This window comes from Pomacea canaliculata, unplaced genomic scaffold (genome assembly GCF_003073045.1).
Source record: "Pomacea canaliculata isolate SZHN2017 unplaced genomic scaffold, ASM307304v1 utg5746_pilon, whole genome shotgun sequence".
NCBI lineage: Eukaryota > Metazoa > Mollusca > Gastropoda > Architaenioglossa > Ampullariidae > Pomacea > Pomacea canaliculata.
Window position 1 is genome coordinate 20,488 of NW_020229211.1, and position 22,881 is coordinate 43,368.

At 37.9% G+C, this 22,881-nt stretch overlaps 2 protein-coding genes across 9 annotated transcripts; one reads left to right on the plus strand and one right to left on the minus strand.

Moving 5' to 3' along the window:
* Positions 1-31: 31 nt before the first annotated feature.
* On the plus strand, positions 32-8,501 carry LOC112556039. Of its 8 annotated transcripts, XM_025224647.1 has the most exons (16): positions 32-1,361; positions 2,269-2,332; positions 2,920-3,071; positions 3,481-3,661; positions 3,967-4,029; positions 4,338-4,497; positions 4,976-5,032; positions 5,212-5,271; positions 5,435-5,494; positions 5,659-5,718; positions 5,883-5,942; positions 6,107-6,166; positions 6,415-6,446; positions 6,916-6,978; positions 7,220-7,391; positions 7,822-8,501. In XM_025224647.1, the coding sequence occupies exons 2-16, from the start codon at positions 2,272-2,274 to the stop codon at positions 7,847-7,849; spliced, it is 1,269 nt and encodes a 422-aa protein (XP_025080432.1). In that variant the 5' UTR covers positions 32-1,361; positions 2,269-2,271; the 3' UTR covers positions 7,850-8,501. The 8 variants fall into 8 exon arrangements, with proteins under 8 accessions (XP_025080432.1, XP_025080434.1, XP_025080435.1 ...); XM_025224649.1 differs by lacking the exon at positions 6,107-6,166; XM_025224650.1 differs by lacking the exon at positions 5,435-5,494.
* Positions 8,502-13,999: 5,498 nt separating this feature from the next.
* Positions 14,000-21,859, minus strand: LOC112556037. Its single transcript, XM_025224646.1, has 14 exons — positions 21,781-21,859; positions 21,144-21,408; positions 20,719-20,821; positions 19,880-20,131; positions 19,399-19,496; positions 18,852-19,031; positions 18,595-18,731; positions 18,355-18,469; positions 17,742-17,831; positions 17,317-17,494; positions 17,014-17,097; positions 16,710-16,778; positions 16,187-16,276; positions 14,000-15,818 (listed from the first exon to the last, which is right to left on the minus strand). Exons 4-14 carry the CDS (start codon positions 20,016-20,018, stop codon positions 15,214-15,216), a joined length of 1,785 nt encoding a protein of 594 aa, XP_025080431.1. The 5' UTR covers positions 20,019-20,131; positions 20,719-20,821; positions 21,144-21,408; positions 21,781-21,859; the 3' UTR covers positions 14,000-15,213.
* Positions 21,860-22,881: the final 1,022 nt, after the last annotated feature.

Genomic DNA, 22,881 nt, shown 5'->3' on the forward strand with positions numbered 1-22,881 from the left:
ATCATCATCATCATCATCATCATCATCATCATCATCATCATCATCATCATCATCATCATCATCATCATCATCATCATCATCCACCCGATGCGACCAGCGCTCATGCTCTTTGTAAGAGGTATAGCAGCATGCCTAGTAGGCTTATGTAGAATACTACCGTTGTTCTGCCGCACCTACATACTGCTTCAGGCTTACTGTATCAAGAAAGACCACAATATTTAGTGGATTACAAAAAGCCGAAAACAGGATCTAACGACAGTAAATATGGTTTTTAAATGCTTTTTATAAACTTAACAGATTATTACGAAAGCAGAAGGAACAGGGAAAAAAATTAGGGAAATACCATCGAATTGCATGCTTATTGTTGTTTACCAAAGGGTCAACATCACAGCCTATAGCATTGAGAAAATCTTTACTTTTGTAAATAATAAAAAGGAAGAGCTTTGTGAATTTTTTGTATGGAAAAGTCGCTAAAATGACGTTATACCGTACTCCCATCATTTTGATTAGAATTAAGCAGGATCGAAGGGGATCGAGCAGCCAATGATAGGGCGTCATTCCGTGTCGATTTGATTTCCTTTTCCAAAAAACCTGACTAGAAAAGGTCGAATCAAGGATAGAACGTCAGAAAATACGATTTTTAATTCTTTTTAAAAATTCAGCAGATGTTTTACAAAAGCAGACGCAAAAGGAAACATCGGCCAACACGAAATTGCCCGAAGTGCTTATGACGTGGTTCAACGAAGGGTCTACATCGTCAGCAATAGCACTGGGAGAAAAACTTAGAGTTATATATATAAAAGTCCAGAAAGCTTTACAGATTTGTTAAATATGTGAAAGTCTGTGTTGTTATCATTTTGATGAGTAGTAGGGGTGGGGGGACGTCAGTCAGTGTCACTTGTTTTCCTTTTCCAAAAAGTTCGAAAACCCCGTCCAGAATGCGATTTAAGAAGTAAAGAGACGTGCCACAAAAACAGAAGGAAAAGGGCGCAAGCGATATATTTTATGCACTATAATAATATTTTTTCCTAAGTCTTTTAAATTTGGATTTATTCCGGTACAAAGTTAGCAAGTATTTTTAGAAGGGAGGGGGAGGAGTCATTTCGTTGTTCTCCTTTTAGAACAAAAGAAAAAAAAACAAAACAAAAACTGGTTATTTGGAAAAGTAAAATTAATCAATAAAATGATACAAATAGAGAAAACATTTATGATAACATAAAGAAGAATTAACGTCAAAGATAATGAACACGAGAATCCCAATAATGCGTGTCTCCCTTTTATGAGCTTTCCATAAGTCTCAGTGCTTCCACGTGCGCATATTGAGTAATATTATCGTAAGCAGTTACGTGATTACTTTGCAGGTAAATTTCTTTTAATGCATATGTATTGTCAGAGAGTGGTTTCTATTTCAGGAATGTTAGATCAGCTCAATGGAAATGCCGTTCGTTCTTCGAACTGTTGTCATAAATTAAGATTGTATATTCCCACATTTGCATGGAAGCGTCTCTAGATCTAAAGTCTGTAATGAGCATCGTACATGAAATAGGAATAGTAAGCGTTTATTTAAACTTACGTCACAGCTTAGGCTCCAAAGTTATCATGTACATGTTCTCCGCTCAATCTCCCGACCCTATTTTTCTTATTTAGAGGGTCAAATGTGATCGCCAGTTCTCGTTATTAAAAGAATACCACTAAAAATACCACTAAAACACTGTTTAAATGTCATTGATGTGGCCTTTTTCGAAAAGATTCTTTTCTTCTGCTATAATTACCATATATAGTGAAATGGTCTGTTTTTTTTGTAATGAAGCAATGCTTATATATGTAGCATATTGAATTAGAGAAAATAATTGAATAGACATAGAAACTTACTAGCCATATCCCTAGTCCAAACACAAAACCTAAACTTCAATTTTATAAAGTGAGTAACAGTTGATGATAGCTTGCACTTATAAAGAATTGATAGCTGTACATTATAATTGTAGTGAATGTGGTGGTCATGCTACATTCACTACAAATATATAGTAATGGAGTGGGACTGAGGCCAACAGCAGAGTATTGCCTGGCTCCTGCTGCTGACACCGTCGACCACTGCCAACTGCTGCCAAGCAACAACCTGTTCTAAAGTGTTAGATTGATGAGGTATTATTAAGAGCTATCATCATATCAGGTCTAACCCATTCCAATAAAACAAAAATGACAATACTTTGTAACATTGAGATATATATATAGCTATAAGTTTCAGACAAATATTGCTTTTTTGTGTAGAAAATGGAACCAGTGTACAAGCGGACAACTGCCTTTAATGTCTTCTGCAGCGAAAGGCAGAAGGGTAGGTTTATTTTATCTTAAGTATGTACAGTAGCTATTATACTACAATAATTGCTTGCATTAAAGCACCGTTCTATTCTACTTATTGTATGTCATAGTCTTCAAAGTTTTTAGTATGTTAATGACCTAATTCTACATTAATGTATATATAGCTTATAGATAGGATGCATTATCACCGATTGAAGAAAAAGAAGTACAAGCTGCTAAAGTAAGCATGAAAGAATAATAACTTGAAAGTTATTAATAATAGCTTAAAGTGGTAATTATGAGAAGCTTTAGGGATGGATTCAGTAATCTCAGATTATTCCCATGTCAGGTGATGCCTGAGTGTATTGTATGATAATGAAAGCTTTTAATTGGCTAGACAAAATTTCATATAAGTATAAATTCTACTAAACTCTCAGTGCACAATCCTGGTTGAATATTTTTCTCTACTTTCGGTCTGCTTGACTTAAGCAGTATTTAATTAAATATGAATCCTGTTCCTGGCAGCTGACAGTGTTTAATTTCAGAACTGTATTTGAGTGCATATCATCTGTTTGACAATGTCCATGCAGTGGTGTGTGTATGTGTTTTTGGTGTTCCCAGCCAACTCGCAAGGTGGCTTTCAGCCAGAGCAATGGGGGCTTGAATGGCGTAGTCTGCCAGATGCCTCCAAGAAGGAATATGAACAAAAAGCTCTGGCTGAAAGAGCAAAAAATATTGATGTCAAATCAATATTTAAAAATATCAATAGTATGGTAAGTAATCAATATTATTACGCTTTTGTGCTGTTTTGTTTAAGTGTAGATAGATTATTAGTTGTTTATTCTATGACAATGGAAAAATGAAAAGTTAGATGCGTTGTATTTTCTTTCAAAATAGATGACATTTTATTTGGATTATTCGGTTTAGATATGTTGTTCATTTGGACATAGTCTACTAAAACTGATAATTATCACACACTGCAATTATTTAACCACTGATTATCCTGTGGGAGGTATTTTGTTTGAGTATTGCTTATTTGAAAAAAAAACTCTTTTTCTTTTAAAACTAAGATTTAATGCTGAATATCTCATTTGTATAGTGCCCCATTAAACATTCATGTGAAATATTAATAATTATATTGGTTGTGGTGGATATTATAGCAATACAGATTTCCTTTTACAGTTTACCCTCCTGAAGGAAAATAAGGAGGCTGTCAAATCCAGTGGAATAGAGGGGGTGTGTCTTATCGTGTCAAAGACAGATTCCCCCTATTTCACTGAATTTGGCAGCCTTAAAGGAATTAGCAAGATGCCAAGCTTCATAAATTCAATTATGAAGCATTCAGCCGGAAAGCTGGACAATGGTACTTGTCGAATGTCATCTTACGTGTTCAACTATTACTGTTTTGTGTTTTACGTAAAAGATATGTATAATGTCGAATATTGAAATGTTCACTCGTTTTTTTATAAAAAAAGAATGTTGCATAATCATAATGTTTAAAAAGAACATTTATATGCAAGGCTTAGTTTCATGCTTTGCTTGCTAAAAATGAGAGTACTGGTATTGTCTCTTTAGTTCAAGTGTCTGATCTTTAAGGTGTTGAACAAAAATGTGTGCGTTGAAGTACCTAGTCATCACATTTATTTTTACAACTTACTTGTCTTGCAGTGAAACGGGCTTGCATTCAGGACTTGCGAGACAAAGTGATCGCAAAAATGTCCAAAATCGCAAGTATGTGAAATATTTTGTTTCATGAGCTGCCAGAGGTGTGGTTTCTAGTACATATTTTACCTCTTTGGTGATGAAAACAATCACAGACTTAGCATAAGTTTTGCACATTATGTAAGGGTGGAAAGCTAATACAAACAGTGAAGTAATTGGATCTAGGTAATGTTTTTTTAGCACAAGCTATCTATGATTCTATCTCAGTAGCTGTAACATATTCGTTTTGTGTTGGGTTTGTTTTTCAGCAGATATTGTGAATTTACAGGTAATAGAAATATTGCATGACTGTATTGACAAGGATTTTATATTAACAGAATCAGAACTTGGCCTAAACCAGTTCCCGTATGAGAGGGTCAAAAAGGGGGAATTCATTATACAAGGAATTCCCCCATCCTTATTGCCCTTGAAGCCCCCTGGGAGGATGACCTCAAAAGAACTGATGCAAGTCCTTGACTGCACAGTCACTGTCACCAGGTACTCAACAACTTGGGCATGGTCTATAGGTTAAACTAGATTAAATAACTCATCTGTAGCTCACTGTTCCTCTTTTCTTCTAATGAGAGAAGTTCTGTTGACAATGTTTTGTTGAATTGCATCTGTTCTACATGCACTTTAACTTTGTGAAGATGTATTGCTTGTTTGGTTGTAATGATATGTTATTATTATGAAGTAATATCTTTAATGGTTATTGTATTATTTCTTAACTTTTTCTTTATCAGTAACCCTTGTGTCTGGGTTAGAAATTTCAGTGCACTTTATTTACATGTGTAGTGTGCATGTGCCATAAAATTTCAAAAATATATTTAATGATAAATAAAGGATACATGTAATGTAAAAACCTACTTAGAATAGTGAAGCATTTTTCTTCTCATCTGAATCTTTGGTTTCTTCAGTTTCACAATATGATTAAGATACAACGATGTATTCCATCTATACAAATGTCATTGTGCAGAGTGGCGGAAGGACCGAGTGCTGTAGATGTCATGCAAGCACCAGTGGTGGCGGATAGGTGAGTTTACTACTGTGGGACACTGGAGAACAAATGCAATGTATGTGGAAATAGCAACAGTGGATCTTATTTTCAATATATTTTACAGAAGCGGATCAGTTTAAACAGTATAGGATCTGTTTATTTTGAACGGTATAGCACAGAATGAGGTCTCATGCTTACCTCTTTGGTTTCTTCAGTTTCGTGGCTTCAGACCCACCTGCATGTCAAGTGGCACCAAACATGTTGGTGCAGGATATGTGAGTATACTTTAATACATACAGGATTTTTTGTTGTTGTTGCTCAATAATGTGTACAAAAGCAGATTAGTTTAACCTGTACAGCATTCCAATGATATGTTACTTCTGGAAGCAAAGCACAGCACAGTATGAGGTCTCATGCTTACCTCTTTGGTTTCTTCAGTTTCGTGGCTTCAGACCCACCTGCATCTCAAGTGGCACCAAACATGTTGGTGCAGGATATGTGAGTATACTTTAATACATACAGGATTTTTTGTTGTTGTTGCTGAATAATGTGTACAAAAGCAGATTAGTTTAACCTGTACAGCATTCCAATGGATATGTTACTTCTGGAAGCAAAGCACAGCACAGTATGAGGTCTCATGCTTACCTCTTTGGTTTCTTCAGTTTCGTGGCTTCAGACCCACCTGCATGTCAAGTGGCACCAAACATGTTGGTGCAGGATATGTGAGTATACTTTAATACATACAGGATTTTTTGTTGTTGTTGCTGAATAATGTGTACAAAAGCAGATTAGTTTAACCTGTACAGCATTCCAATGGATATGTTACTTCTGGAAGCAAAGCACAGCACAGTATGAGGTCTCATGCTTACCTCTTTGGTTTCTTCAGTTTCGTGGCTTCAGACCCACCTGCATGTCAAGTGGCACCAAACATGTTGGTGCAGGATATGTAAGTATACTTTAATACATACAGGATTTTTTGTTGTTGTTGCTCAATAATGTGTACAAAAACAGATTAGTTTAACCTGTACAGCATTCCAATGGATATGTTACTTCTGGAAGCATAGCACAGCACAGTATGAGGTCTCATGCTTACCTCTTTGGTTTCTTCAGTTTCGTGGCTTCAGACCCACCTGCATCTCCAGTGGCACCAAACATGTTGGTGCAGGATATGTGAGTATACTTCACTAAAAATAACACTGTAAAATATGGTGAATAGTATACAATAGTATGAAAATATGTAAGTCTTATGTAACTGTCATTATTGTGCACTACAGCTGAAGAATGTAGCAACTGATATAATTCAATATTACCCCAGAATGTTGGCTTTATCAGGATCACATACAGAGCTGTTGATATTCCAAGTCATTTAATTTTTTATATTTATTGGTATTGATTAATTTGTTTTCTTTTCTGACCAGGGAAGAGGCGCCTACAAGCACTTTGCAACTTAGTAAGACAACTGATTTTCTCATTAATGCATGCAACGAAAGCGAAAATTATATATATATCTGTGATATGCAGTGTCTCTATGCAAACATTTATTCTCTTTGTGCACTATTATGCAAACATAAAAACAACCTATCTAGATTATGTTAAAGCAGAGACATATTTGCAGGATGCAGTATATGAGATAGCTGAACAGATTGCCATTTTGCTGCCTGTCATCTGTCCTAAATTCTGTGACAACACCAAATGTACAAAAGAAAAACCCTGTTTGTAGTCATGACATTACCCAGCCTATGTAAATCAAAACCGAGTTTTGTAAGACATTGCTCAGGGTACTGTTTGTTCCCTCATGAAATCGAATTTTGAAAGGTCTCAGTTGAGTGAAGCAGATTGGTCATAGACATAGTCATAGTGAAGGCAGACACTGATTAAAATTTTTCACTTGTAAGTTTGGTCTATTCATTTGTGTCCAGGCACAGTAATGAAGAAGTCTGCAAAGCAACACCAGGAATCCAGGGAGAAAAGCCAAAGAACAGGTGATAATTCTTTGTTAATAGATTTGATAGGACATAGTTTACAACTGTTCTGCTTTTCTGGCTGACTGCATTGTTAAGTGTAGTGATGTTTATGTCTTGTCCATAGACATTGTCCTTTGAATGAGAAGTCACAGCCTTCTCCAGTATAATCAGATTTTCCAATCAGCTAATATATATTTGTGATGTCAGCAGTAATTTTGTTGATGTGGAGTCACAACTTACATGTACTGTTATTATGCAGGAATCAAATCTCTGTGGACAGCAGCAGAAATACTTGTTGTCCAGCAACACTTCAGCCAGGAGTTGGCTGGGCTGAAGCCAGTGACACGCAGCAGCATAGACAGTTTTTTGGCCCAACAAACAGTGGTTAAAAGAACAGCTACTGCACTGGGAAATTATCTATTAAGGAACAGGTAACTTCAACACTTACCACAGTTAAGGGCATCTGTCAACATGATCCTCCATAGCTAGAAGAAAAAAGAGTACGATTTTGTCGTCTCCAATATCAAGGCGTTTGGGAGGGTTAGAGGAACATACCACTAAAGTCCCACTAGGCAACTAGGGTTGGATAAGACACACCTTGTGCAAAGCACTTGACACCAGTGCCAGGCACGCTGGAAATATCAGGGGAAGAGGAAAGTTGTGAGGCCAAAGCAGACTTGGAAAATATCAGTAGAGAGCTAGACAGTGGATGCCAAAACCATATGGGCCCAGTTGAACTAAATGAATGGTGGTGGTGCCAGCTGCACTTACAATTTATAATAATGGGTTATGATATTCATTTCTTCTTGTAGAGCTCGAAACATAAATTTTTTTAATCATACCTATAACTTCATGTTTCAGGAAGAAAATCAGACCTAATGATCAGTAGTGAATCTAAGCACCTCACCCACACTGAAGACGCTTGAGATGTTGGATTGAGTCTGATGAAGGGCATTCTGTACTTTCAAGACACAAGTCACAGAGCTGACTGATGTGGGGGTTCTTTCTGGGTACTCCAACTTCTTTATCACCATCCACCTGTGTGATGATGTTGCATGATACAGCCCAACAAATTCAAGACATTCAAAAATTGCAATTTTTCATTCTTAGTAGCTGTCAGTTGCATGGAGCTATATGCATTCTTCATTGTGTTGATGTCTTTGCAGACAGAAACCATTTGCCCAGTGATTTGGTTTTAGCCTAGTACAGAAAAAGCACATGTTGTATGATTATGTGTACTAGTAAAGTTGTGACACACGTGCAATGTAATTAATATGTTGCTGTCCATGCGATTTTGACATGGTAGGGGGTTTTGGTTGTGTGGCTATTACTAAGCTTCAGATCTTATGAACTGACTATTTGATCTACACTGTTGGTGTTTCTATTGTGGTTATGCTGTAACTGAGTATATAACAATGCAATTTTTTTTTTTTTTTTTTGTCGTTCGCCTCTTTCACACTTGGAGACCAGCTCTTGATATGAAATTGGTGGTCTTCTGTAGAGACTCCACTGGCCCGTACAGCTTGTTGTGCAGGGTCTCCGACTGTGGCCACGTCTCTTTCCTCAGGGTACGGAGATTCCTACAGTCCTGTAGGATGTGTTCTACAGTCTGGTCTGCCTCTCCACATGAGCATCTCGGGGACGGCACGAGGTGCAACTTCCTGTGTAGGTGGTGAAGCAGCCTGTTGTGCCCGGTCCTGAGGCGGAAGATAGCGACCTGGTCCGGTCTGGACAGCTGATGGTAACTGTCCAGTGGTTGCTGTGGCCTGTACAGAGACTTAATGATGGTTTTCATCTCTGACATGTTGACTGCATTGTCTTCATTGCTCGTCCTCTGCACCCAACTTAGCCATCCTGTCAGCTTCCTCATTCCCATCTATCCCGCAGTGTGATGGGATCCACTGCAGAGCCGTTCTGAGGCACTTGATGTTTAGCAGCGCGGCTTCCAGGTCTGGCAGTTTGTTATTGTTGACTGCCTGCAGCACCGACAGAGCATCGGTCAGGAAGACGACCTGGCTGTCATGGTCTGCTCTGCTGCTGATGATGTTTGCTGCGTGGACAGGGCTTCTACTTCTGCTCTATAGTTTGTACAGTGGAGGCCAGTTGGTATTGCTGCTGCCTGCCACTGTCCATTTGGGAACTGGATGTACACGCCGGCCCCTCCCCTCTGGATAGCGTCTGTGGCTGACCCGTCTGTGTAGGCCGTTATCCATGATTCCTGGGGGTACCTTTCTTCTAGCATGGCTAGCATCAGGGCTTTCTTGCTCACGTCGCTATGCTCATCCTTTGTTGTGAGGTGAGGAACTGTGGTGCAATGCAATGAAGTGGAAGATTATAAGTTTTTTTAATTTGTCTGTAAGATTAAATTCATTGCTGGCATGTGTTTGTGCAACAGTGATCCTCAGGATTCATCATAAATTTAAAACAATTATTGACATTTTGATGTTTTGATGCAATGAAAAAAAAATTGTCTTTAGTATTGGTTTATAGTTTGCATTTGAAACTTAACAATAAGGGATGACCAATTTTATGCCTTGTCAAATAAAACCAAGCATACTGTATCATATATTTTGTCATTTCTTAGCTTCGTTTCATGGTTCTTTGTGCTCAACTGTTGTGTCATAGGCTGAGCAGTTCTTAACTGAACCTTGGGCTTCTCCCTAGAAGTTTGGGGGACATATTATTGGGTTGTTGCCATATCTGGAGCTGATGGTTGAAGAAAGAACATATTCTGGTGTCTGGTCTTCACAGCAGCACTGAGTGTTTTGTCTGTCTTCTGCACTAGCACTTTAAGGCATCAATGTTTTGTTTATAGACAAAAAGCTTGCCTTATGAATCAAGTGGGTTTTAATCTGAGATTGGCAATTTACCTGGTGCAATGACAACTTCAACAGAAATGGTAATTATTTATGATGGGAATCCATCAACATGCCCAGGACTGTTACAACCATTGTATGTCTAGAAACTGCTGTTGGTCGGATTCACTTTCATATCCTGTTAGAAAACACAAAAAAAGTATGTACCAATGCCGTCCGTCAAAACCATACGCAACCACCACCACCCCCACCCCCCAAAAAAAACCCACCAACAAATATTATCAGCCACCCAAGTAAAAACATGCTGAAGTTCATACAGAACAGCAAAAGAACTGCTGGCTGAAGAACAGGCTGGCTTCAAACTACGCAGAAGCACAGTTATGGAGATTGCAACGGTCGCATTCTTATTAAAGAAGTATCTTCAGAGGGACCTCTATCCAAAATTCGTGAACGTCAAACATGCTCAATAACCAAATAAAACCTTAATTTCGCACCGCAGTACGCGTACGTCAATATCTACATGAACAGGGTGCAGATCGAAGAGGTGAGTAGCGTCCAATACTTGGGGGCCACGCTCTCCAAGGACGGCACTTCCTCTTCAGATATCCACATAAGGATCACAACAGCAGCAGCTGCGATGGCTATGCTAAGTAAGATATGCATAGAAATAAAAGAAGGTTCACTACCAAGTACGAGCTGTACAAAGCCCTGGTGGTGCCGAACCTGCTGTACGGATGCGACACGTGGACTTCGCTCGCCGAGACGGAAAGGAGAATGCAGGCATTCCAGAACAAGTGCCTGAAGAGGGTGTCCGATGCCGCGGCGGCCAAAGGAAGAACTGACTTACGAACCTCTAAGACTGGACTGGTCGTCCTGTACAGGACCTGTTGACTACCTTCCCAATAGCCAAGGGTAGTGGCCTGTCAGCTGCCGCATCTATGCATGTGGTCTCTCAACGACATGTGCCGGTCAAGGGACGACTGACTGAGTGACACTGGCTTTCATCCAGTATGCTCACCCTCCAATTTTATGTAATCTTCATCGAAAAAAAGGAACAAAGTTGGAAGCTGGTATTGGCTGTTTTATGCAACTCTTGCGGTGTAATCTCTTTGGATTTTGTTGTGAAGTTTTGTTATGTCTGACATACGTATCCCTGCATGTGGAGCACAATCAAGGCGCTTGATAATAGGTGGTGTCAAGTCGAAATAGGTTTAAGATAATGACGAAGGTTGTACTCTACGCCAGTAAATATAGTGTAAACCACATTCCGTAGAACACATTTCAAGCAAACTGGAAGACAATAGAGAGTGAACGCCAGAGTTTAAATGGAGAAGAGATGGAGGAAGTTGACAGTTTCACCTATCTTGGGTCCAAAATGTCAAACACCGAGGATGCGGAGGTGGAGATTAGAGCCCGACTTCGCCTCATTCATGAGCACATGGAAGGCAAAAAACATCAGTTGATGAGAATCTTCAAGTCAAATGTGATCAGCACCCTACTTTACGGATCAGAATCATGGAAGATGACCAAAACCATCAGTAACAAGCTTGAAGTCTTCCAAAACAGATCCCTCAGGCGCATACTTAACATCTTTTGGCCAAATGCCATCACCAACGAAGAACTCCACCGAAGAACTGAAACTGAGTCCATCACCACGCAGGTTCAACGAAGGCGTTGGCGATGGATTGGACATGTGCTCCGCCAGCAGACAGCAGACCTCTCCACAGTCACCCTACGATGGACTCCAGACGGCCGAAGAAAACGGAAACTTGGAGAAGAACAGTGGAAAGGGAGATGAAAGGAAAGGGATGGACATGGGGCCACCTGGAGCGGGTTTCAGCCGATCGACATCGGTGGCGGACTCTGGTTGAGGCCTTATGTGCAACCTGATGCACGAAGAGGAATAGATTGTCCAGCCACGACAAGGAGGTGAACATGGTACCTACATTCAAATGCATGGGCACCATCTTTGATGTGAACTTTGCTGGGAATCAAAACTAGCTGCCGTGAAGAAGGCCCAACAGCTGTCTCCCAGCAAATTCTTCAGCTGTTTTATAGATCGCACATAGAGAGCGTGCTGTCCTCGTTGATCCGTTTTTACAAAAGTTTATCAGTGAGGGACCCTACATCGTTCTGTATCCAACTGCTACACAGGCACTGGGACAGTCCGGAGTGCTCTTCTATCTCTGCAAAACAGGCAGACACTTCTGAGTGTCTCAATTTCTTCGTGCAGACTGGCATGTCCTGTCATTACAATTTTGCCGACTCCCATCGGCCAACCTTTGTTGTTTCGACCGTGCGACTTCTGAACGCTACTGTGTGCGAATAATGGTAGTAGCTACCATGTACCCCTGAACCATGAGGGTAGGAGTCCGTTTGGCGGATATGAATATGTTTTGATAATCTGTGGTATTATTTTGTGCTTCCACGAGCTCGACAATACTGTCCGAAACCGTCCTTCATGATCTCTTAGATGGGGAAAGGGGAGCGACACCAATGCGCACCGGGGAAGACATGGTTGGCAAAGGATCAGATCAGTCGTGCAGGTTCGGCTCACCATCACCTACGACAGGCTGAATGAATAGATACAGTAGCCGCCGCAAAAATCCAAGAATGTATGGATAATATCCGCGCTGCGCCCTTCTTCCCCAGTATATTTACAAAACCTCGCACAGCTTAATGCATAGAAATAACCACCCCCGAACCACCTTCCCCCAGAGTACTGATCCATGAAAACGAACGCTGGATTAATGATGTGTGCAATTGCATAATCCATACTGTGTCGAAGTATGACATTAACTTTTATACCGCATACTTCCTGTGACTGTACTCAAGTTTGTGTTGTCAAGTTTCACAGAGTTGCCAAGTATAATTTGTAAAAAATAAAATAATGTTTATGCACTGGTTGGGTGCTGTAATGGACTGAATGTGGACCTTGCGCGCAATGGATAACTTTTGCATTCATGCATTCGCCTACACACCTAATTACAACACATTCATTCCATACAAGTACTTTAGTATGAGGTAAAAGAATATAATGAAACAAAGAGTTCATATATATATATAAAGGAATATTTCCAAGTATTATTCAGATATAATATTAAAACTTAGCTTTCGGTCGCTTCTTCTCATTACTGTTCATCATGGTGATGACTCCAATTTTCACAATTTCCACAGTTAAAGTTCACACTTCACTAATAAAGCCAATGTTCACAAGTTCACCAGCTACAGTTCATAATTCCCTAATAATTCTAATGTTCACAAGTTCGTCGGTTAAAGTTCACGATGCACTAATGGTTCCAAGTCCCGCGGACCCTTAACGTCTTCTACAAGACTCTAATCAAAACCTTACCACAACATTAATAAAAGTAGAAAATAGATTTTCTACAGGTTCAAGCTCAGCAGGCATTCCACCGAGTTTACGGACAAAAGAAATTAGAACACTGTGCTCTTGGTATATTGTGCAGTACACAAGTTTATTTCTTCACCACCATGTCCACATTTTTCAAAATGACTGTAATCAGGGTTCCCAGGGATCAGGGATGGTGCCAAAAAAGGACCTTAAAAAGACCTTTCATGCATTCGTAAGTGACAGTCATAGATGCTTCAGTTTTTCTCTTGTGTGGTCGGAAAGATGTATTATTTATGAATCTGTGGTCTTCTCTATGTTCTCAAATACATGTATTTCTAGTAATAAATAATCAAAGAGTTAATTTTAATGCCTGTCTGCCATATTTAGATTCGATAACTTAAAAAGTGTCCTTAGCGCGCTGATAACATACACCGTTAATGTTCCAAGTTTTCTAGAAATGTAAGTAATAATAATTGCACAACCTGAAAGCCATTCTTTGGTGTAATACAAAAGTCAGTTCACGTGTCTCTCTCTCGCACACACACTCTAACGGGAAGAGAGAGAGAGAAATAGAGCTATGCACAGTAGTACTAGAAGATCAAAGTTCAAGAAAGAGTAAGTTTCTAAAGACCTTTTGAAAAAAGAGTGTTTTTTGCAAATACGGAAGGGCAACTAGTGTTGTACAGATGTGTAGACCAAACATGCGGCGAAAAATCGTCGGTATTTTGCGCCAAAGTCGACTCCGGAAATAAATTTGTGGTAATATTTTATCGATAAAAGGACTTAAAAGGGTCACAGAGAAAATGTAAGGACCTGTGTGAGAATTTGAAAGGACCGCATGGCAAATAAAAGGACTTAAAAGGCCTTTCGCGAAAATTCAATATAAAAGGACTTAAAAGGACCTTGCAAGGACCTGGGAACCATGTGTAAGAATGTGTTTATTATTAATGTGTTTACTATTTGTGTAAATTTTGGCCAGACTTGTTGATTCTTGTCAAGTGGTTAAAACTGAAAGAGAATTATGGGGGATAGCGGTTTTGCAGGCATTCATTAACACGAAAAGGTCAGGTTTGATTGCTGTGCTTTGAAACAGATCCACTTGACATTATTATATCTCATTAATTTGACAGTTATTCAAAAGGTGCATGTAAGAATGCATGAAAACTCCATGAAAAATTGTCAATAATGACAATAACAATCTGAAGAAATAAATCTAGCTTACAATCAATATAGGTGTGCAAACTTATGGGAAAATAACAAGACATGTAAAAAATTCTGGTTACAAGGCAAGAAGTACACCACAGCAAGCAAAATATGCACAAAAATATGCGATTTCATTTTCTAAGGCACACCTACATCACAGAGGAAGCTGGGTGTATGGTGGGAATTTGCAAACATCAGCATAGAAAAAGAAATGAGTTAACTGAATAATTCAATGACAAAATGCTGTTGTGAGAAGCAGGAAGACTGTTATTAAATATTTAAAATGTTCCTATCATTCCAGGCAGTAGTTAAACAATTTTGAATCATGTTTGTGTGCAGTATAATTTGCATTCTATTTTACCACCAGAATTACAAGTTCACTGCACTATATCTTGATAATGCAAATGATGAAAAGCACATGTTTAAAATAAAGTGTGTTCCACATCAAGACCAAAATTTTCATCTACAAGTTATTTGCAGCATTTCTGTTTGCTCTATCTAGAAATATCATGAGAAAGAAGGCTGCACAGTTGAAAATAACACAGGTTAAATGTCATTTGCTAACACTTATTTGATGACAAGGTATTTTTAGTAAGCACACGTTGCTCTGCTACTCCACACATGGCAAAAAGTTCATCCAGAAATGGGATGAAATACATTGCTATTAAAAAATAAAAAAAATTAAAAAAAAAGAATTAGATTACACTGTTGTTGGTTCAAAAATGTAGCAATGAATTCATGAAGACTTCATTGATGTTGATTGTAGCAATGCTTTGAAGCAAAATAAAAACGCTATCATCCCTTAAATACCTTTATGTTATCAATAAACATATCAATTGTCCAACTCAGTAGACTGACTATAGAAAGTAAAAGGTCAAAGACTTATGGAAAAAAATGTTCTTCCTCCTCCTCCTCTTCCTCCTCCTCCTCGTCTTCATCAGATTCTGATTCAATATCTGAGTTAAGTTCACTAATTACATCTATCAATTCCTCGTTGTCATCAGAATTTGGCTGGCAAGTGGAGGCGGAAGATGACAGTAGGTTGGAGACTGAGTAGTCAATGATGACTTGCGAAAATCCTGGCTGTTCCTTACATTTGGCATGCAGATCCCTTAGCTGGCATTCCACTTTATGTTTACTTACAGACTTAACATGGTTTAGGGCACAGTCATATCGACTGACTAAGTCTGATGGCTGACATAATGACACATTTTGCTCCATCAGCCACTGCTGTAAAAGGCAAATATCATATATTATTCGCTGTTCCTCTTCTTGCCCACGATCGTAGTCTGCTGCACAATTGGCTGCCCTCACTTGCTCTGAGTTCAGTTCTGGTGCTATATGAGTGTACAGAGCTGACTCTGGGTCTCTAAATTCAGCTGGTGAAATGTTTGGAAATACATTTTTTAAAGACCCAATGACAGACTGCAGCTGTGTGTTTGTTGTCCGCAGCTTCTTCGCAATTTTCTGGGCAATTTTTTGTCCATCTGTAACATGAAAGATATTGGATTTTTAATTTCAAATGTGACAATTACCATTAAATATTAATGGAACCAAATTGTGAATCCACAGGCACTGCTTGAAAAGCAGAAAAGTATTTTGCAAAATGACACTTGTATTCCAACCTAATATTCACTTGGGATTTCATAATGTTAGAGATGAAACAAATGCCTTTTCATAGTAATCCAGTGAAAAGTGGCATACACAGAGGACAGGCATCAGTCAGACATGAGATATTAACCTCTCATACCTAATCCTCTCAAAGTGAAGGCAAGCACTGTACCATGGGACTGTCTTTTCCCAAAATACTAACCCAACACAGTAACCATTTCAAGGAAAGGAATAAATTACACACCAGCATAGCGTCTCTTTAGTCCCAGCAGTTGCTGCCGCTCAGCTGACAGCTTCCTCGCTTTCTCAAGCAGAGAATCAGAGGTAGAGCTTTCTGCAAAAATGACAAATAATGTCGACTTATATTCAGCTTTTAACTTATCATATTTTACTTAACACAAAAACAACTAAGAAGTGTTATTGTACAATACTCGTAGGAATGCTGGTTATAATCTTGCTAATAAAACTTCAGCACTGCACATGGTAGGCTCTAACTACAAATCAACAGGTGCATCCATCTATTTACAAACCTTACGACAAAAGCACCCACCTTTAATTATATGAAGACAAGCTTTATATATTTTTAAACTACTAAAAACATTCATCTATTATAAGTCAACAATGCATTAGCTGCCTGTAACACCTTTCCATACTATGACTGTGTTGCACATGAACATATAGGGCTCATTTTGCTAAGATTTACCGTGCAACATAACACAGTATTATACTTTTTTAAAGTTTCTTCACAGTGAGTGGTGATATAATACCTCTATGACCACTGGTTGTTGATATAGTATCCTTCAGCTTGTGCAGCCATTCTGCAGCAGTTCCTCTATCTGAAAACAAATGTCTGATGCATTACCACCACTCTTGGAAAGACTACTACAAATATTACTTCTGAGTGTTGATTAACTTTGTCCAGATATTATATCCAACAAACTCATCTTTACCAGAAGGGGGCTTGGAACCAACATGGAATGAATAAAACAGCACAGGCATATAGACATGGAGAGGGTTTTGCATATTCTCTTTGATGCTTTGTGGAACTAGAAATATAAACTACACCCTTACACTTGCTTTCAACCTCATGGATAATCTCTTTGGCTTTTGCCTGCGTGTCCCTTGCCTTTTTGAGTCTTACAGACAGTGTGTCAGCTACAGAAGACACAAAAGTAAAAAGGTTCTCATTACGGTAATTTGGACAACATGTCAAAAACTTCCCCAAAAGCACTCAAAATACATGGTGAATATATACGATTCAAAAAATTAAAAGGAGATCTAGCAAAAGGAAAATTTATTGCATGCGCTTATTTTCTGTACTTCAAGTTTTCGCATTAGTTTCTTTTGAGATACTTAGCAGTTATACAGAATTACCTAATGACACAAAAATCCTCCTGGCATAGTGTAGCAGAGCACTGCTTAGTAGATCTTGCCTGTTGGGCAAAGTCATTTCTTTACTCCACGCAAATCTGCGGAGGAAAGACCATAAGCGTTCCATAGCTTCACCATCTATTAATCCTGTGCCCTCGCAAAAGCGCTGTCCTTTTGTCATCTACAACAGCAAGAAACATATGACATTCATCATACAAAGCACTGCAAGTGATACTGGAAGCTACATGTATCAGTAATATTCTAAAAAAATATAAGATTAACCAAAAAAGTCTTCAGTCTTTTCGTCTGGATAGAAACTTGCAATGTAGTGACTTTAAAGCAAGACAAGATTATGCACAAGCCTTGTCTTAACGTGAAAAGGAAGAGTCTAACACAGCTTGATAACTTGATAACTTCATAAGGCTTACCTGACACTGTGTTATATGTGCAAAGCTGTGAAACACAGGAACAACAAATCTAAATTTTTCAGACAGCTGTCCAAATAGTTGAGAATGCTTCTGTTGAAGACAAATGAAACAGAGAAAATTACCTTTGAGAGTTAGTTTTATGTAGAGTCACAAATCAGACTGATTCCACTGTCACAATCATACTCTTTTAACTATAAAGAAATACGGCATATCCAATAAAGTACTGATTGAAATTTCACACAGAGATTAATGCAGAGTATGTCATTCTTCAATTGTCTAGACTTATAGGCACTCATCTAATGTAATCATTGTTTTGACAGTTGACAATAAAACTTTTGCCAAAAAAATATAAGCCCATCACACCTATCCACTGCACAACCACAGCTACATGAACATAAAAAGAAAAGAACAATGTATGTACTCTTTCTTAACTTACATATGGCACAATGTTTTGTCGCTTAATTATTGGATAACCTTCACTCTAGTACTTAAAAGCCACTCAGCTACTGTAGTACCTAGATTCTTTCACACAATAAGTAGCTTGTTTACATCAGAATGCATGCAAAAATTAGACATTTAGTGCAGTCTCACATCATACAGGTGGATCACTTACTGTTATATGAGTCTGCAGTGAGCAGGCAACATCGTACATCACAATTTGTTTTGTACTAGCTGTGAATAGCTGCTCTGCAGCAATTCGTTGTAAAATATATACAGGATACCCAAATCTGGAATGATTACAAAAAAACACTTTTCATCAAATTGATTTGTTGTCTCATATTTAGTAGCAACTCTACATTCGGAGACTATTCATACTATGATATCTACTATATTTATTTATTAAGTTTATTACCTCTCTCCATGCTGCATATTCACAAAATGCAGAGGGAAACCATGTTGACACACAGCACCAAACACTCCTCTGATGTCCAGTTTTGCATTTTTGTTTTTTGACCTGACAAGATCACCTGCTTGAAAATTTGAACATTCCTGCAATGAAAGTAGTCAGTCATAGTCAATAACTTCTATTTGCATAAAAGCACATATACAAATATATTGCACTAAAGAGTAATTTAAGAAATACAAAGAATATAAGATTATAGTGCACACCGAAGATTTGCTACTTGATTTCGATGTTGCCTCATGATGAGTGTTGACAAAGTTTCTGACATCATCATCTGGACAAAACACACTAAATCTAGCATGTTCAAGTCCAGGTCCAAATCCAGAATTCATCTTGTGCACAAGCCCAAAATTAGCGTCCATCGAGATAACACGTCTCTCTGGCTTCTGTGAAAAAATAGACCATAATCTTATTGTTACTGTTAGTATTACACATGTGTACCACATTTTACATGTTTTTTAATGATGTAAACAAAAGTGTATTTGCATCATGAAATAAAAGATATGTTTTTGAAAATTCTCCTAATTATCAGTAGGCATTAGACAATGTTAATAAATTTTCTTTATATCAAAACATCAAGAAACGGATGTGCATAGATTAGGCATATCTTAAACAGCTTAAATTGCCACCATGTGAAAATATTAGGTACAAATAAAGTGTAAATAAACTTTTGTGGGTGTTTTTTGTTTGCAGAATACAGCAACTGTGTTAAATATTTCTTCAAATGCCAAATCATTAACCCTTACAACATACCAGGCTACATATTGGGCACTTCTTGCCCAGTAATTCGTGGGCATGAGCTGTTTCAAGACACAACACCTGATGATGGTGAAATTCTATAATTGTGTTACCTGCAATAAACCATTAAACAAACATATAAAATATCATTTTCACATCCACTTATTCTGTCCATACTTTCCAAATAATGTAAACTGAAATTATTGGCTTATAACGCTTATAATTAAACTATATTTACATCCATAAAATGAAACTGTCGCACTTCTTGACTAGAGGTCTAGTGGCACTGATACAGTTCTCTATGGAGTCAGTAAGCAATATGCCATGAGTAGTTTCTTGCAAGTTAGACTTGTTGGACAACGTATGATGATATGTTTACCAAATGTCTTGTGCATGTTTCTGTAATCCCTGCTGTGACAACATATGATGATGTGTTTACCAAGTCTTGTACATGTTGCTGTTGTCATGCTGTGACAAAATATGATAGCATGTTTACCCAGTGCCTTATACAGGTTTCTGTAGTCCCTGCTGTGACTGTGCAGAAATGTTGTCCTCCGCTCTAATGCATTGCAAAATTTCTGCAGAGACATTTGCCCTTCTAGTTGTAGCATTCTGCATAGCTCCATTAGTTTCATGCAGAATGCTGTCTCTGGCTTCTTCGGAGTTGATGGCCATAACCCATTTCTAACTAACGTTACAGCTTCTGGCTCACATTCACAAAACTGCACTTTGATTTGGTGAGCTCTGCCTATAATAATAAAGGGAAAACATAAAAAAGTGCTTTTCGTATTTGATACTGTTCTACCCTTACAGAAATATTATGCAACATATTCTCATTGTTCAAAAATACTGCTGCTACTTCTTTTATGTCCACACTACATGTTAAACTACAGCATAAGGTACTTCAGTAAAGTAAATATTCTTACCTTTCAGAATTGTAAATTAAAGCTGGTTAGAGCTTTCATTTATAAAATAGGAAAAAAAATTTTATAAATCTTTACACCAAAAAGTGACAATAAGTTATAAATAAATATAAAGTCTGGAAAGGCAGACAGCCCTGTAAGCAAATGCCACATGCGAAGAAAAAGAATTGCAAGCTCAAGACGAAAGCAAAACCCAGGGCAGCTAGCCCACTGGTGTTGAAGTGCAAACATTTATTCACATTTAACATCTATTAAGTAACATTTATTCACAATCTTGTTTGTTTTGGTGAAGACGAGGTTCTTCCATAATGTGATATTTTGAATGCATGACAATAAAATGTGAAAACAAATTTAAGAGAATGCATGGGTAAACTCTGTTTTTCAAGAAAACATAATAATCTTGCATATGTACCTTGTGCATCAAAAACTGTAATTTGACGGTAGTAGAGCTTGTCACACTGGTGCTCAGACAAAATGGTTGTTTCTCTTAACACAGGTGCAAACAATGATGCATCCTGACAATACAATAGCAAATTTTAATATAAGCTTGCAGCATTTAAGTCTATAAATATGCCATAATCAAATTATGGAATTCATTTCAGTTTCAAACCTCATCAAAAGTGCATTCCATGAGACTGTAATGCATAATGGTGTATCAGTTATTACATTAACTAAGTCTTACCACATTTCAGATTCCTTTCAGTTGATTTTCTGAAGCACGTGCTTATATAAAATAGAGAATATATTGCCAGTCCCATGGTGTATATTTACATTTACATAACAATCTAAAACATTATAAAAATATCTATCCACAAATGTTGATGAAACTGTACTTACTTCTTTCCAACTGTATGTCTGATGATATAGCACCAAAGAATGGATCTTCTCATCACAAGCCTTGCAATAAAGGCTTCTAGGTCCACAATCAGGACACCAGATAATCTCTGGGACCTGTGCACAGCCACAGAAGCTGCATTTTTTGTGGCAGGACTGAATCCTTCAATGTGGACACGAACAAGACCTGCTCGCAGATCTTTCCAGCCCTCAGCCTCAGTCACTTTTTTCTTCTTGTGATTGCTGACTCCACTTGCACCTGATGAATCTATCCATGGTACAGGTCATGCTTAAGAGTCTGACTTTCAATCAGCATTATAAACTAACGGATAACAAAGTTTGTCATTCTAATGTTCAATGCATTTTAATATCCTTTTCTATATTAAAAAAGTATGTATTTTTACAAAACCTCAATGTAGTTTATCCAGCATCTCTCTCTCTATCAAATACATATGTTTTATATTTAAAAACACACAAAAAATCGACAGCAAATAAAAACATATATCATCATACTTGTTACATATGAAATGCATATTTTTACACTGTGTGCAGTTGGACAGACTTGCAATAATTCCAATTTTCTGTAGTCATGTCAAAAGGTCTTGTGAGAGTCGAAAAGAACTAACTTTCTAGTACATACTGCTATCTAGAGGAATATCTGGAAGGTGTCACGTTCCTCCTGTTGCTGGGTTAGGGTTAGTCCATTTGCCCCTGGTCAGAGTTCTGTTTAGCCTCATGAAAGTCCTCATATCCTCCGCTGAAAGTTGCAGCTTACGTTTACGAACATGCCCGCGTTTATCCACGGAGACCGTATATCCAAATGGATACCACTTTCTTGGCCGGGGCATAGTTGATTATTGCACAGCGTCTGCACAAAATAGTAAAAGAAAAAAACGAGAAGAGCAATACCACAAAGTAAACAATTTGAGTGGCAAGACACGGCCAAATAAAATCACATGTTCGCTATTTATTGAATGTATGTGTGTGTACACAACAAGCTATGCCTAAAATTACGTGATGCACAAGTATTATTTGCAACAGCTGCACCGAAAATAGTTCAGCATTTAATGACAACATTCGAGAACGATCCACGCTCACATTCCTGAAATAGAAACTGCTCTCTGACAATACATATGCATTAAAAGAAATTTACCTGCAAAGTAATCACGTAACTGCTTAAATGATTAATAATTACTCAATATGCGCACGTGGAAGCACCGAGACTTATGGAAAGCTCATAAAAGGGAGACACGCATTATTGGGATTCTCGTGTTCATTATCTTTGACGTTAATTCTTCTTTATTATCATAAATGTTTCTCTATTTGTATCATTTTATTGATTGATTTTACTTTTCCAAATAACCAGTTTTTGTTTTGTTTTTTTTCTTTTGTTTTAAGGAGAACAACGAAATGACTCCTCCCTTCTAAAAAATACTTGCTAACTTTGTACCGAATAAATCCAATTTAAAAGACTTAGGAAAAATAATATTATAGTGCATAAAATATATCGTTTGCCCCTTTTCCTTCTGTTTTTGTGGCACGTCTCTTACTTCTTAAATCGCATTCTGGACGGGGTTTTCGAACTTTTTGGAAAGGAAAACAAATGACACTGACTGACGTCCCCCACCCCTACTACTCATCAAAATGATAACAACACAGACTTTCACATATTTAACAAATCTGTAAAGCTTTCTGACTTTTTATATATAACTCTAAGTTTTCTCCCAGTGCTATTGCTGAC

Excerpts from the sequence above, each read along its gene's own strand:
- LOC112556039 (XM_025224647.1), top strand. The coding sequence starts at position 2,272 with ATGGAACCAGTGTACAAGCGGACAACTGCCTTTAATGTCTTCTGCAGC. Across the intron at positions 3,662-3,966 it reads AGCCGGAAAGCTGGACAATG|TGAAACGGGCTTGCATTCAG; the intron begins GTACTTGTCGAA and ends CTTGTCTTGCAG. Across the intron at positions 5,272-5,434 it reads AACATGTTGGTGCAGGATAT|TTTCGTGGCTTCAGACCCAC; the intron begins GTGAGTATACTT and ends TGGTTTCTTCAG.
- LOC112556037 (XM_025224646.1), bottom strand. The coding sequence starts at position 20,018 with ATGAAACTAATGGAGCTATGCAGAATGCTACAACTAGAAGGGCAAATG. Across the intron at positions 19,032-19,398 it reads AGTGCCCAATATGTAGCCTG|AAGCCAGAGAGACGTGTTAT; the intron begins GTATGTTGTAAG and ends ATTTTTTCACAG. Across the intron at positions 17,832-18,354 it reads CACTGCAGACTCATATAACA|AAGCATTCTCAACTATTTGG; the intron begins GTAAGTGATCCA and ends TGTCTTCAACAG.